The following is a 17250-nucleotide window of genomic DNA, read 5'->3' on the forward strand; positions in this document are numbered from 1 at the left end:
ATAGACCGTCCTCCACACCGCCATCCCTTCCACTCTGCGCTCCACGAGCGGTTCAAGCCTCACTTTCAGATCACTCTACTGCAGGGTAGTCTTCCCGGTCTTGATTGCAGACTGAGAGCTGGCGGTGCGGAGGATGGTCTATGTGGACAGCTTTACCCCAGATGCCTGCATACTTAGATGTGCCTATTTTAATCATCATCCATGTGAGTTGCTAAATGTTGGACCTTCATAAAATGTAACCATATTGCTACACTTAGAGGCACCTCTCTTCTCTTTTATACTCTGTAGCTCCTGCTGGATTTTGCTTCTAATCCCCTTGTGGAGGCTGCTATTTGTGGATGGACATTTTTTTGGTTACGCAACCTATCACATTGCTATAATTTTTTTATATAGACTGAAGGACTTATGAACTAATGGTTGTGGAATGAATCATCTGAGTTTCCATTATTTCTTATGGGAAAATTTGCTTTGGTATACAAGTGCTTTGGATTACAAGCATACTTCCAGAACAAATTATGCTCGCAATCCAAGGTTTTACTGTACTGAACTATAATTACAAGCATTTCATAAGTGGCAAAGGCTTTTATTGACAATTACATTAAGTTTATGCAAAGAGTCAATATTTGCAGTGTTTTTTAAGACCTCTGTAATTTGCTCTGGCATGCAGTCAATCAACTTCTGGGCCACATTCTGACTGATGGCAGCCCATTCTTGCATAATCAATGCTTGGAGTTTGTCAGAAATTGTTGAGGATTTTTTTTGTTCACCCGCTTCTTGAGGATTGACTACAAGTTCTTAAGGTCTGGGGAGTTTTCTGGCCGTGGACCCGAAATTTTGATGTTTTGTTCCCCAAGCCACTTAGTTATCACTTTTGCCTTATGGCAAGGTGCTCCATCATGCTGGAAAAGGTATTATTTCTCACCAAAACTATTCTCGGATGATTGGGAGAAGTTGCTCTCGGAGGATGTTTTTGTACCATTCTTTATTCATGGCCTTGTTCTTAGGCAAAATTGTGAGTGAGACTACCCCTTGGCTGAGAAACAACCAGTGGGGACCCGTCCATTAGGGGCGCCCGGGCGCTGCCCCCTCTCTCCATGCCACCCCCCTATATGCAATAGATAGATTTATGTATAGCATGAATCTATCCACGGCTGCCGTGGCCACCCCCTATTTATGCATCTGGCCCCTTTCAGGGCACCGGGCGAATAATTTACAGCGGTCAGATTTTTTTTTTTTTGAAGCACCTGATTAGAGCCAGAGGCTCTAACAGGCTTCAAAATAGGATGGGCTCGGGTCGCAGAGAATGCGCTCCGATCCCACCCAGGTGTGTTACAACAGAAAATGAATATTCGCTGTTGAAACACTGATCCTCAATCTGGCCAATAAGAAGCAGGTGTGAGACCCGTTTTCCGATTGGCTGAAAAAAGAAGACTCCCGATTAGCCGCGGAAGAGGAGGGAGGAAACGGAAGCCGCCTTCTCTGTGATGACCTGTGGAGAGAAGGAGCACGGGAAGCCCCCGCCAAGCAGGGGAAGCCGCTGATGATGGGGTAAGTGGTACAGACGGGGGGGGTTTGGCATACTGTTTGCCGCCCCCCCCCCCCCCCCCCCCCGAAAAATTTTTTTTGCCAGTCGCCACTGGAAGCAACCCACCCCACACATGAATGGTCTCCGTATGCTTTACTGTTGGCATGACACAGAACTGATGGTAGCGCTCACCTCTTCTTCTCCGGACAAGGTTTTTTTCTGGATGCCCCAAACAATCGGAAATGGGATTAATCAGAGAAAATTACTTTACCCCAGTCCTCAGCAGCCAAATCCCTGCACCTTTTGCAGAACATCAGTCTGTCACTAAGGTTTTTCTTGGAGAGAAGTTGCCTCTTTGCTGAGCTTTTTGACACCGGGCCATCCTCCAAAAGGTCTTTGTCTCACTGTGCATGCAGATGCACTCACACCTTCCTGCTGCCATTCCTGAGCAAGCTCTGCACTGGTGGTACCCTGATCCCTCAGCTGAATCAACTGTAGGAGATGGTCCAGGAGCTTGCTGTACTTTCTTGGGCGCTCTGAAGCCTTCCTCACAAATGCAGTGGAAATGTTTTTTATGGGATTAAGTAAATTTTCATGGTAAAGAGGGACTTTGCAATTAATTGCAATTCATCTGATCACTCTTCATAACATTCTGGTGTAAATGCAAATTGCCATCATAACAACTGAGGCAGCAAACTGTGAAAATAAAGTTTTGTGTCATTCTCAAAACTTTTGGCCACGGCTGTATGTCCACACAGCTAAATGTTATTGCTGCTCAACCATTCTCCCTCTTTATCCAGGTGTGGTTGGGTGGTCAGTAGGGATGGACGAACCGTTTCGGCCCGAGCATGAGTTCAGGCTGAACATTGGCACAGTACATGGAAAGCCCTGGTTGGCTGAAGCAATGAAAGCTTTGCCGAGGGCACAGAGCACTTTTGGAGCCATGATTGGACGCTGTCATGATGTGCGTCAGTGCATGTTTAAAGCAGTATATTTCAGTGTGTTACTGCAAGCTTAATACCGTATATTTTAGTGCATTAACTTCCGTTTAACGCCGTATATTTCAGTTTGTTACTGCAAGTTTAACGCTGTATATATTTCGGTGCGTTACCTGCAGTTTAACACAGTACATTTTAGTGCGTTACCTTACGTTTACTGCATTATAGTTCACTGCGTTACTGCAAGTTTAACACCATATATTTCAGTGCGTTAACTTCCGTTTAACGCCGTATATTTCAGTTCATTACTGCAAGTTTAACGCCGTATATATTTTGGTGTGTTACGTGCCATTTAACACAGTACATTTCTTTGCGTTAGTGCACCCTTAACGCAGTATATTTCAGTGCATTACTGCAAGTTTAACGCTGTATATTTCATATATTTCATTGCGTTACCATCCGTTTAATACAGTATAGTTCAGTGCGTTACTGCATGTTCAACACAGTATATTGGAGTGCGTCAGTGCAGTCTTACTGCAGTATATTATAGTGTATCGGTGGAGTGTGTCTGTGTAGTGAGTACTCAAGTTAAAGTGCACCAAACACCACTTTTCATTGAATAAAGTGCATCCACGTACACATTTCCACATCTGTATTACATTTTGTTACTAAGCAACCCCCCCCATCATGTCTGGGAGGACAACAAGGAGAGGCAGACATTCCCATGGCACTGTGAGAGGGCCAGCAGCGTATGTGTCCACAGGCAAAAGTGGACGTGGTCAGTCCACTGTTTAGTGATGTTGTCCATGCTATCCAGCCAAAGCATGCAGAGGAGGTGGTGGACTAGCTTACTAAATCATCCTCATCCTCTTCATCCTCTGTTACCCAAGCAGAGACTAGTGCACAATCCACTGCAGCTGGCAGAGTGGTAAAACCTGCCTTCTTGTCCACAGCTATTCCTGCCATAGCCCCAGCATCAGGCATGGAGGAGTCAGCTGAGTTATTTGAACACAGCGCCAGCCACTTGCTTCTTGACGATGCACAGCCATAATGAGGATGGAGGAGATGATGATGATGTCAGTGACATGACTTGGGTTCCAGATAGAGCAAAGGAGGAAAGTGAGGGTGAGGCACAACCCCAACAAAGCAGCCATCATGGAAGAGTAGAGAGCAGATACCCTATTCCATCACATTGCGGATCTGTTATCTCCCGGCCCACTTCCCACAGCTCAGCTGTCTGGGCCTTTTTTTTAGCACATGTGCAGCTGATTGCACTGTTGCAATTTGCAAACTTTGTTCCAAGCACATCAAGCGTGGCAAAAACACCAGCCATTTGGGTACCACATGCTTGACAAGGCATTTAACCTCCCATCACTCATAAAGGATGCATGCACTGTACTGTCACCATTTGAGGAGGCCACAAGGATGGTGAGTGACAATGCTTGCATCAGTGACACAACCCCTGTTGTGTTCCTGCTGGAGCATGACATTATGGACAGGGGACTCAAGGCAGAGCAGTGGGAGGAAGAGGAGGACTTCCTTTCCTCTCGAGGCCCACTTTATGCAGACACCATTGTTCCTACACCACAGAACACACAAGAGGAGAGGGAGGAGGAGGAGGAGATGGAAGCTGGCGGTTTTGGAGGTATTGAAGCAGAGGAAGACATACGTCAAACAGTAAGAGATGGTTTTTCATCCCCAAAACCCTTGGGAGTAGTGCGTGGCTGGGAGGAGGCAGTTCCAGATACTGTAATCCTCAGTGACCCTGCAAATTTGCAGTGCATGGGCTCTAGACTTGTGCACAACAGGAAATTTCGTTTAGTTTCAGTTCGTTGTCATTCGTAAAATACATAATTTAATTCTGTTATATTCGTTATGTTACGTTAATTCGTTTTCGGATAATTCATTATTATTCATAGAGTGTCAATATTCATTATACTGAATCTCGAATCATGTCGAATTCATTCGTTATATCCGATATAATTTCGTTCGTATTAGTTGAGATTTGATATTTAAGTATGTATATATATTCGTGATAATGATTTGTAGTTTGGAAAGTCGTTTGTTTATTGAATCTATTAACACACACAATGACAATATCTCTTCTCCTCTGCTCAAATACAATACAACACCCTTCTCACTCAGTTCTCAGGAATGCACTTTGCCAGTAATCCAACCTCCAGCACAAAATTAATCAGCTGATTGGACTGTAAGATTTACTTTGAGTTGACCTTTTGTTTCATTAGATCTATAACGAATTACCGAAATCATGTCAAATTCATTTGTTATATTCACTATAATTTCTTTTGTATTAGTTGAAGTTCATTATTTTTTTATTCGGATGCATCCGAATGTCCAAAAGATGCAAGACATTATGCATTCAGCATGCACCGGTCAGTGATGTCACAAGGGGGCGGTGCCACCAGGTGACATCACCAGGTGGCCTTGTCCCTTACCTATATAAGAACTGTCAAACTACGGAGCAGGTAAATGGCGGTTAGCCTTTGTCACAGGCGGAGCATGTTTTTTTCTTTTTTCGGGTCCAGCGGTGGTTGCAGCATCGTGATTGATGATGGATCTACAATGGCAGACATTGTTTTTTATCTTCTATTTTTCTTAATAAACGAATTGTCAAAAACTGTGTTTTTTTTTAATTGACACTTTTTTGGTGAATGAGTAGAAGTACAATGTACCCCTAATCATTTAAATGGGGAGGGGATCTGGGGGCCCCCTTGTTAAAGGGGTTTTCCAGATTCCAATAAGCCATCTGCTCGCAGACCCCACAACCACAGCCCAGTGCTAATCCTTCTGGGATTACCATAATATGATGGAAATCACCAGAGGTGCTGCTCATTTGCTCAGGTAAATCAACCCCATTGGGTGCTGAGAAACAGTTAGGGGGTGCTATTCATCTAGCAAAACTGCATGTACATTTGTTTTGTGTTAATTAGGCAAAAACAAATGTTTTTAGGCTATTTTCTCTTCTGAGTGAATGTAGTATTATCATGGGCAGCAGTAAAATACCTCATTATGGCCACTAGATGTAGTTGAAGAGCAAAGGAAATGCATATATCTTTGTAACAAAAAATACAATGTACACAATTCCAGAGAAAGCTAGTGGGAACTACCAAATAAATGGAACTATTGGTTCTCTAAAGTGCTGTAGAATTGTTACATTATATCTCTTGTTACAAAGCCCTATGTCATTTCTATGCTCTACAGCTCCATTGTGCAACATTTGTTTTTGCTAAATTCCAACAGAATAAATGTACATGCAGATCTGCTGGATGAATGGTAATTCAAATATTTCATAAAGCCCCTAAACGTTATTATAGATATAGAACACGGTTAACATTCATCTTTATTTTTTAACACATTTGAATACACTGTGGCTGAAAATTGAATTACACAGTATATGGAGCAGTCAGGAAAGGAAAAGGACACATTGAATGTGTAAACAGCACATTGTATTCTATTTGTGGTATGGTTTAGTAATATATATCTTTGTTATTACTATTTATTTATTTTTACATATACAGTACATTGTTTTAATCACAGAAGGTTTTAAACTGCTGTGAGGTTGATATCAATTTTCTTTTATCTATTTCATTTATGTGCTGGCTGCTGATAACTAGTATTGATTAAGATCAGGAGCATAGAACAGTTCTCTGAGTAAGAGGGTGGGTAAATTTTACCTGCATTTGAACTGGTATCAGACCATTGCAGCCCCTCTACAGTGGGGCTGGAATATGACAGGAAGAAGCAGCACAAAGAGCCAATCAGTTCATGTGCTGACAGGGAGCATGCTGATAGGAAGACAGAAAGATGAGCTCATCCCTGTGATTATTCTCCTTTCATTGTCCAGTAACAGTCTGAGGGGGTTCGTGGATGACCTGGGCTCAAAAGAAGTTGATTGAACAATGCGGACCAACAAACTGAGGGCATCTGGTGGCAGAAAAAAGTAATGTGGGGAAAATGTCTGGAGTGAAGGTGAATAAATATTGCAGCAAAAGCTGGCTTTGTTATTTTAGCATGTATTAGGCTATTTATTTGGCATCTTCCTAATTATTGCCCAGAGTTCTGCTTTAAGTATGTCATTGAAAGCATTTGGTAATATCTGTTATGAAAAATGCAACCCCACCCCCCCCAAAAAAAAACAACAAAAAAAAAGTAAGGCCCCTTTCACACCAGGGGCGGATCCAGGGAGGGGCAATTGCCCCTGAGTGAGCGGCGGGCCAATCAGCGTGTGAGTGAGCGGGCAGCTCGGCAGGTGGGTGAGTGAGTGGGCAGCTCGGCGGGCACATGAGTGAGCTGCTGGTTGACTTGGTGGGTGAGCGGATGGGCCAGTCAGCAGGTGAGTGGGCAGCTGGCCAATCATCGGGTGGGGGGTGGGGGAGCAAAGAGATGAAAACATCTCGCACTGCCCGGCGCCCCCCCTGCATCCCTGCAGTTCCACCCTCACTGTGCAGGCAGCTGCGGGCAGCAGAGAGATTACATAATCTCTCTGCTGTCTGACTTCACTCTGGGACACAGGAAGTGACAATCCCCACCTTTGCAGGAAAGTGACAATTGTAGCAGGCAAGTGACAATCCGCAACATGTGGCAAGTGATAATCCGCAACGTGTGGCAGGTGACGTGGCAAGTGACAATCTGCATTTGGTGACAGGCAACGTGGCAAGTGACAATGCGCAACTTGTGGCAGGTGACATGGCAAGTGACAAACCGCATCTGGTGACAGGCAACGTGGCAAGTGACAATCCATAACATGTGTCGCCCCCAAAGTAGTACATGAACATTTTTCTAAGTCGGAGCGACTTCAGTCGCTCCTATTAGAATGGTTTCATTGCAATGCATGGAGCGTGACTTGTCAGGCAGCTAAGTCGCCTGACAGGTCGCTCCTGCGTGAACCAGCACTCAAAATCACATGGACATTGCTTCAAGTCCTGTCAAAGTCGGGCAACTTTCAGGTCGTACAATTGTGAAAGGGTACTTAATCTCACCAAGACAAAACTCTCCTGCAGTGCACTCTGCAATATCATCTCAAGAAAACGAATCAGCCCCCTCAGTAAATTTCCTCACCTCCCTATGTTATGGAGGTGAGGAAATAAGTATGTATTTTGCAGTTTAGTAAAACTGAGCTGGGCAGAGCTGACATTTCTTATGATATCAGCACAGCAAAGGTAGGACATTGGCAGTCAACTACTGGAAATTAGGAACTGAATGCATTTCTGGTAGTATCAACAGGCATGTTTCTGGCCTTGCAGGGATAAAATATGGAAAAATGTGCATGAGGTATTGTGTATACAGTATATAGTGTATATAGACATGTTTGTTTTATTTGGTTAGCAATCTCATGATCACTATGCTTCAATCCTCTGGTGTAGTCCCAACACAGCAGAGTGTGTGACAAGGTGTCAATACTACCAGAGGGTTAGCAGCATGGGCTTACCATTGTCACTCTACTACAGGAAATGCTAGAAATAGCCTGAAACTGGCAGGATCAATATCTATTTAGTAGAAGAGTAATGAAAACCTTCATATCTATATTTTACATGGAAGAAGTGATTGTGGGTATTTTACTATTTGATATGCAGACACTTTAACAGTCATGTATGTCCCAGCAAAGGAGGAATCAATGCACTAATGTGACCAGTATAATCCCAGGATGTGCCAGTTCTCCCAGCACACTAACAGCAACCCGGACACATCATCGGCTCTGCTACACAGAGAGCTGCGACATTTTCATCCGCACATAGAGGAGCTGCGACATCTTCATCCGCACATAGAGGAGCTGCGACATCTTCATCCGCACATAGAGGAGCTGCGACATCTTCATCCACACATAGAAGAGCTGTGACATCTTCTAGGGGATGTAGTGAGCATGGAAAGGGGGTAATGAGCATGGAGGGGAGGTAGTGAGGATGGAGATGGGTTATAAGGATGAGGAGGGGGTGATAAGGATGGAGGAAAGGTAATGAGAATGGAGAGGGGTAATGAAGGTGGTAGAAAGGTAGGAAATAGATGGAGAGGAGGTAATAAGGGTGAGGAGAGGGTCATGTGGTGGAGGAAGTGTAATGAGGATGGAAAGTGGGTAATGAGATTGGAGAGGGGTGTAATGCGAATGAGGAGAAGGTAATTAGGATGGAGAAGGGGTAATGAGATTGGAGAGGGGATAATGAGGAAATTAGGTTGGAAATGGGGTAATGAGTATGGGGAGGGGTAATGAGGATGGAGGAAGGGTAATGGGGATGCAGGGAAGGTAATGAGAATGGAGAGGGGTAAAGAGTGTGTTGGGGAGGTAGGAAATAGATGGAGAGGAGGTAATAAGGGTGAGGAGAGGGTCATGTAGATGGAGGAAGAGTAATGTGGATGGAAAGGGGGTAATAAGATTGGAGAGGGGTTTAATGAGAATGGAGAGAGGGTAATTAGGATGGAGAAGGAGTAATGAGATTGGAGAGGGGGTAATGATGAAATTAGGTTGGAAACGGTGTAATGAGTATTGGGAGGGGTAATGAAGATGAAAGAAGGGTAATGAGGTAACAGGGAATTAAGGCAATGAAAATGGAGAGGGGGTAATATGAATGGAGACGAGGAACCGGAGCGGTGTTAATGAGGATGGAGAGGGGTTAATGAGGAGGGAGGGGTAAGGAGGATGCAGGGAAAGGCAAGAGGATTGAGAGAGAGTAATATGATGTAGAGGGGGTAATAATGGTAAGAGGGAGGTAATGAGGATGGAGGAAAGGTAATGAGGATGCAACTGGATTAGTAAGAATGGAAAGGGGGTAATAAGGACAGAAAGGGGGCAATGAGGATAGAGAAGGGGTAATGAGATTGGAGAGTGGCTTCATGAGGATAGGGTGGGGTCTGGAGGTAAGAGGATTGAGAGAGGGTATTGTGGGTGGAGGGGAGGTAAGAGGACGGAGAGGAGGTAATAAGAGTGAGGGGAGGTAATGAGGATGGAGGAAAGGTAACCAAGATGCAAGTGGGTTAGAAAGGATGGAGAGGGGGTAATAAAGACAGAAAGGGGGTAATGAGGATGAGGAAGGGGTAATGAGATTGGAGTGTGGGGTTATGAGGATAGAGAGGCAGTAATGAGGATGAAGAGGGGATAATGAGATTGGCAAGTGGGATAACGGGGATGGAGAGGGGTAATGAGGATGGAGAGGGGGTAATGAGATTAGACAGGGGGATAATGAGGATAGAGGGGGGATAATGAGGATGGGAAGGGGGTAAGGAGGAAGCAGGGGAGGTAATGTGTATTGGAAAAGGAGGAGATGAAAATTGGAGAACAGAAGCTGAGAGCAGAGAAGGATGTGAGCAGTTGAGGAGGATTATACTGACGGGTGATAGTCTATATAGTTATATTATACAGGACACACATGGAGCATAAAGTGAATGGAGTGACAGCTATCACCGAATACAATTCACAATACTTTATTGCAGGCTGATGGAGTAATAGTGTACTGCAGTCATTGTAAGATAGTTGAGAGATAATGTACTGGAGTAAGATGACTGAGCACTAGTATACTGCAGTAATAGTAGGGTATGAATTAATAGTGTACTACAGTAATAGTAAGACGTTATAGTTATAGTAATATTGTACAAGAGTAAGGACAATACTAGAGAGAAGGTTACAATAATACCCCTCTGCATCAATAGTGAGAGAACTGAACCAGAAGGACAATAAGACATCAGTAATGAAGAGAGAAAGAAAAATTATTCCATCGCAGTCAGTGGGGTAATAGAAATGATTTTTATAGAATAGGGGGCTCATAACACTATACAATTGTGATATTAAGAATAAAGGGGCAATGTAAAACTATAATTACAAGTAATAATGAGATTATAAATAAGAAAGGCATAGTAAAACTATATATAAAATACTGAAATATAAAATAAGAGAGGCATAGTAATTTATAATATAATATAACTAATATTGAGATTATAGCATCAGGGAGTACAATAAATGTATACAACTAATATTGAGATTATAGGGGAGGCATAGTAAAGGTGTATAACTGCTATTGAGATTATAGGGAGGCATAGTAAATATATATAACTAATATTGAGAATACGGAGAGGCATAGTAAATGTATGTAACTAATATTGAGATAATAGGGAGGCATATAAACCTATATAATCAATAGTGGAATTATAGGGGAGGCATGGTAAATTTATACAGCACACAACACCGAGGGTATACTAAGATAGAAGTACACTGTGAGACCACAATGCAGTTATACTGTAGATGGATAATAATACTTTAATAGCCAATAGTCATAAAGAGTAGAGCCAGCAACAGATGATGGTAAAAGGTATATAGATTTATGGTGCGGATTCAATGAAATAATAATTCCTACAAGGTGTGCATAGATTACATTGCAGTTATATCACAGATAGAAGCAATAGCTACTATACAGGGCAGTGATGAGATGACAGAGCCAGCAGGGCATACATAGATTATAGAGCACTATTAGTGGGATGGCGGAGCCAGTAGAGCATGCATGGATTATAGTGCATCTGTGTATGTGTCAGTGAGATCATGATGGCAGAGCCAGCAGGACATAAATAGATTATAGTTATATTGGCAGATAGATTATAGTGATATTGGCAAAGAATTGGCAGAGCCAGCAGGGCATGCACAGACTATAGCGCAGTGTCAGTGAGATGGCAGAGCCAGCAGGGCATACATAGTTTATAGCGCTATGTCAGTGTCAGTGAGATGGTAGAGCCATCAGGGCATATATAGACTATAGCGCAGTGTCAGTGGGATAGCAGAGCCAGAAGGGCATATATAGATTATAGCGCTGTGTCAGTGAGATGGCAGAACTAGCAGGGCATACATAGACTATAGCGCAGTGTCAGTGGGATGGCAGAGCCAGCGGGGCATACATAGACTATAGCGCAGTGTCGGTGAGATGGCAGAGCCAGCAGGACATACATAGATTATAGCGATATTGTCAGTGAGATAGCAGAGCCAGCAGGGCATACATAGACTATAGTACAGTGTCAGTGAGATGGCAGAGCCAGCAGGGCATACATAGACTATGTCAGTGAGATGGTAGAGCCAGCAGGGCATACATAGACTATGTCAGTGAGATGGTAGAGCCAGCAGGGCATACATAGACTATAGTGCAGTGTCAGATGGTAGTGCCAACTGGGCATAGGGAAGTTGCATAGCAGGGGCTGCAGTCACAATGAGGTGACAGGCACAGAAGAGGATAGTGTGTAGCAGACAGGAAGGGTTGAGGATGGATCTGGTCCTGAACTTATAGGAAGATAACCAGGATTGTACTACAGGGGACATGACAAGAGTAGGAGAGGGCAGAAGTGATAGAGTGATGCGCGAAGCAGAGGAGGGGGAAGAGTGCTCCTGATGATGATGATGATGATGAAGATGAAGGTGTGAAAGGCAGGGAGAATAGTGAGGACAGCACAAGGTGCACAGACCCCCCTGCCTCCCTGGAAGGATGCTCACAGACCTCAATCACACCAACTGTAGTGGCTGCTGCTCCTCTGGGAACCGAATCTTCACTGTCAGCTTTATGATCATCCTACTCCTGGCCATCCTGCTGGGCAATTCGCTGATCCTGGCAATTTTCCTGGGCACCAAGCACATCCGCACCCCACAGGGCTACTTGAAGACCTCTCTGGCAGTGGCAGACCTGGCTCTGGGCATCTTGGTGGTCCCTTTCTCAGTGTACGGGGAGATAAGGATGCTATCTCTGAATGCCTCCACTGCAGAGGGGGACTATGAAGTGCTCTTTGTGGGATCCTGGCACCCCTGTTACCTGATAGGACCAGTCTTCGCTGGTTGTACTTTGGTCTCCATCAGCACCATCTTCCTGCTGACCATTGAGAGGAGCATTGCCATTCTGAAGCCCCTGCACAAGGAGGTGGTGATCACCAGGAGGAGGACACTGCTGCTGATCTTACTGTCTTGGACTGCCAGCTTCTTTCTTGCCATGACCCCCATGATCTTCAGCCAGGGTGGCATAGTTCTGGAATACAATCACTGCAGCAGAATGTGCAACTATGCCCCAGCCCCTGCCTCCCCTGCCCATGTCTGGCAGATCCTTCTGCTCTTCCCTGCCTTTGATTTCAGCCTCTTAGGGGGCACCCTGATCATCAATGCCCTGTCTCTCACCACCATCCACCAATATACTAGGAGGAGAAAACTCTTATCTGGGACAGACCAGGAGCCCCTCAGAGTCTCCTTCTCTGACATCAAGGCTGCTAAGACCATAGGGACCCTGACCATGGCCTTTACAGTCTCTTTCACCCCCATAGCTGTGTTTGTGGTGGGCAACGTGCTGGGATACCAATGGTGCACCTTCTCTTTTTTTGCCTTTTGGATACTTGCGAGCAACAGCTGCTGTAACGTGATCATCTACAGTGTATGTGACCAGCGCTTCCGCGAGGGGGCGCGCCAGCTCTTCATCTCCACGCGCTGCTTCTGCTGCAGGACATTTGAGCGCTGAGCTGCTGCAAATTGGGATTTTCCAAGGATTGTACTGTGATGGAGTGCAAGCTCCCTGGACTCATAATTCCCAGGGATGAAACTTCTCTTCAAAGGGCAGATGCAGAGCATGGGATTGCATTATCAGCATCAAGAGACAGATCCAAGTACAGTCTAGGCATTTAACTTCTGACAATAATCAGTGCCTGCCAATACAACCTCAATGTTCATTTTGGTGTATTCTATATAACTTTCAGTAAGTGAATCCGCAATCCATTGACAATGGGTTTAGTAGATCTCCAATACAAGTTACACATCTTAAAGGGCACCTTAAAGGGAATACCCTGCCTGACAGTTTCATGTATTTCTGAATGTACCAGGCAGATCAGGAGCTGACTTTGTTTGAAATGTTTCTTTTTGGAACACTCAATGATTACTGCACAGTGTTATAAAGCCTTCCCTGACTCACAAACCTTTGCATTATACTGTGATTATTAGACTTTTCTTATAGGAAAGGGTCAGTTTATGGGGGGGGGGGGGGGGGGGGGGGGGTACAAGAGACCAAACAGCATGGCTATGATCTGCTAAATTGTTCTTACACTTATATTGCTTTTTATCAGGTCTTTGGGGGCAATTATCATTTCTTCCCATCCTCTTATCAATTGCCAGATGGTGAATTCTGCCACTGCTTTCCCTCCAGACTTTTTCTGATTAATGACTTCCTATGTGAGCAGTTAAAGGATTATTCCTTACACTCTGCAATCTGATTGAACAGCCTGCCAGTCTTCCAACAATTATATAGTATAAGAACCAACATGACTAGATACAAAATGAGCAGATTGGTTAGGAAGGGCTTCTATTGCATGGTTTTAGGTAGAGATTGCACATTGAGATTGCAAGGTGCATGGCCAGTGGTTGAGTGTGCAATCAGATGTAGATATCTTTCATTACACTGGAAAGTCTTTGACACTCTTAACATTGCCTTTCACACTGGCTGATTATTTATTTATTTAATTTGCTTTACAAATTTGGCTTTACAGGCTTAACAGCAATGGCACCAGCATTGTATACTGGTGTAGTATGCAGCAAATGGTAGCTATGCTTCATAGATTGCAGTTGGCTAATGTAATGATTGGATAAAATATGCTGGAGAACAATGCACTACCTAATTATTTTGTGCAGAACTGGCGTAGGTTGAAAAAAGTGGGGATATTGGGTATTCCTTATAGGAAGTCCATATATGGGCGATGCGTAAAATGTGTAACCATCACCAACACACAACTGAAATGAATCTGTCACCTATGTGACTTTAGTAAACAGATATATAATGGGTTGCTACAGGTCACTGTCCTTCATACATCATTATTCTGCCTATTGCACTGTAAATAAAGTGGATAGTGGTCAGCAAATAGAAAAGCAGATTGACCACAAAGCTGATTATTAAAATTCTGAGATAAATCAAGAGGACAAAAATTAGAGCTGTTGCCCATAACAACTAATCAGATTTCGCTTTTCATTTTTTTATTATCTTTTATTGTTTTTTTTTTCTTTTTTCTTTAGAAGATGAAACCTAATTGATTGCTTTGGAGAGTAGCTCCTCATTTGTTCCAGTTTTCAGAAATGAAGCTCTCTTTTACTACGCTGATATAATTATTGCTCCCCAGCATGCATTACAAACCTTGGAAATTGCAGTCCCAGAGCTAGAGATGTAAAGAGCATGAGTCACTCACAATTGGGTATATGCAAGAATCGGAATTTTCACCTTGAATGATAATAATGGAGCTTTTATATTTGCTTCCCCTATTTACCTCTATTTTCTTTTCTTGTTTTTTTTTTTCCGGATTGAGAACCAGGGGTTGGAAGTCAATTGAAGATAACTCTGTCTACTGCTGAAACTCACATGGCTGTCTCCCAGCTTCTTGGTATGCATAACAGTGTCAAATGATAGTGTCCATAGGGGTGCGCAGCCTATTGCATTAGGGTGTGCATGTGCACCCCAAAGCTCAAACACGCATGCGTGTTTTATATATATATATATATATATATATATATATATATATATATACACACACACCTATCAGCCTATCAGCATTGATAGGTGGCACTGATTGGCAGCACTGATAGGCTACACTTATTGATAGGCGGCACTGATTGGCACTGATTGGCACTGATAGGCGGCACTGATTGGCACTGATAGGCAGCACTGATTGGCACTGATAGGCAACACTTATGGGCACTGATGGGCTCTGATTGGCATTAATAGGCAGCACTGATGGGCACTAATTGGCAGCACTGATAAGCCACACTGATGGCCCCTGATTGGCACTGATAGGTGGCACTGATTAGCAGCACTGATTAGCACTGATGGGCACTGATAAGAAGCACTCATTGGCATTCATAGGCTGCACTGATTGGCAGCGTTTATGGGCACTAATTGGCAGCACTAATGGGCACTGATAGGTGGCATTAATAAGCGCCATTGATTGGCACTGATAGGCAGCACTGACTGGCAGCACTGATTCCCACTGATAGGCAGCACTGATGGGCAGCACTAATGGACACTGTTGGGCACTAATTGTCAGCACCGGTAGGTGGCACTGATAGTCAGCCCCGATGGGCAATGATTGGCAGCACTGATGGGCACTGACTGACACTGATATGCAGCACTGATGGGCACTGATTCGCAGCACTAATAGGCCGCACTGATGGCCCCTGTTTGGCACTGAAAGGTGGTATTGATTGGCAGCACTGATGGGCACTGACAGGCTGCACTGATTGGCAGCACTGATTGGCAGCGTTGTCGGGCACATATTGGCAGCATTGATAGGTGGCACTGATAGGTAGCACTGATAGGCGGCACTGACTGGTAGCCTGATTGGCAGCACTGATGGGCACTGATTGTCAGCACTGATAGGCGACACTGATGGGCACTGATAGGCAACACTTATGGGCACTGATGGGCCCTGATTGGCACTGGTAGGTGGCATTGATTGGCAGCAATGATAAGCCGCACTAATTAGCACTGATTGGCACTGATAGGCAGCACTGATTGGCATCGATAGGCTGCACTGATTGGCAGCACTGATTGGCAGCGTTGATGGGCACTAATTGGCAGCACTGATGGGCACTGATAAGTGGCACTAATAGGCGGCACTGATTGGCACTGATAGGCGGCACTGAATGGCAGCACTGACTGGCAGAGATAGGCAGAACTTATAGACAGCACTGATGGGCATTGATAGGCAGCACTGATGGGCACTGATGGGCACTGTCAGCACTAAGTGGCACTGATAGGTGGCACTGATTGGCAGCACTTATGGGCACTGATTGACACTGATAGGGAGCACTGATGGGCACTGATCAGCATCGATAGGCAGCACTGATAGGCAGCACTGATGGGCACTGATAGGCTGCCCTGATTGGCAGCCCTGATTGGCAGCATTAATTGGCAGCACTGATTGGCACTGATAGGCGACACTGATTGGCACTGATAGGCAGCACTGATTGGCACTGATAGGCAGCACTGATGGACACTGATAGGCATCACTGATGGCCACTGATTAGCACTAATTGGTAACACTCATTGGCACTAATTGGTAGCATTGATTGGCAGCACTCATGGACACTGACAGGGTAGAGGGCAGTTTCACATGCAGCAGATAGGGAGGCTTGCAAGAGCCACTCAGTGTGTGAAACTGTCAGGTAATGTAACTGCTTACTGAGAGAAAGACCAGCTGTCACAACTCAGCCATGATGTCCTGGGTGGGCGGGACCGAACAGCTATCAAACACCAGCCAATGATTGGACTGCTTAAGAAAGGGGGCGGGCCACATAAATGTAGCGGCCCACCCAGACCCCATCCCATTGTCTGGTGTTTGATAGCCGTTCGGTCCCGCCCACCCTCGACATCACAAGAGTTTTGATAGCTGATCTCAGTTACATTCCCTGACAGTTTCACACACTGAGAAACTCTGGCAAACCTCACGATCTGCTGCATGTGATACTGTTTCACAGGCAGCGTGGGCTACAGACTCCTTGGAGGCAGCATTTCAGAGCAGATCTCGGGAGACAGCACCGGGTGATTAGGGTGTGCCCAGGCACACCCGGCACACCCCGTGCGCACACCTACTATAGTGGCTTCACTAAGGGACTCAGTTATTTGACCCTGGTATGCACACTGAGGAACTGGAAGACTATGGGGTTGATCTACTAAAATCGGAGAATGCAAAATCTGGTGCAGCTGTGCATGGTAGCCAATCAGCATCTAACTTCAGCTTGTTCAATTAGGCTTTGATAAAAAAAAAAACCTGGAAACCGATTGATTTTGC

The 17250-nt window shown here is 44.7% G+C and overlaps 1 protein-coding gene across 1 annotated transcript; it reads left to right on the forward strand.

Moving 5' to 3' along the window:
- The first annotated feature begins 11933 nt into the window (after nucleotides 1–11933).
- LOC141146072 (rhodopsin, GQ-coupled-like) lies at nucleotides 11934–12944 on the forward strand. The gene has a single exon (XM_073632831.1). It carries the CDS (start codon nucleotides 11934–11936, stop codon nucleotides 12942–12944), a length of 1011 nt encoding a protein of 336 aa, XP_073488932.1.
- The last annotated feature ends 4306 nt before the right edge of the window (nucleotides 12945–17250 follow it).

Source organism: Aquarana catesbeiana, linkage group LG05 (genome assembly GCF_042186555.1).
Source record: "Aquarana catesbeiana isolate 2022-GZ linkage group LG05, ASM4218655v1, whole genome shotgun sequence".
Classification (NCBI taxonomy): domain Eukaryota; kingdom Metazoa; phylum Chordata; class Amphibia; order Anura; family Ranidae; genus Aquarana; species Aquarana catesbeiana.

Bases quoted from the DNA above. Each gene is read 5' to 3' on its own strand.
- LOC141146072 (XM_073632831.1), top strand. From the start codon at position 11,934: ATGCTCACAGACCTCAATCACACCAACTGTAGTGGCTGCTGCTCCTCT.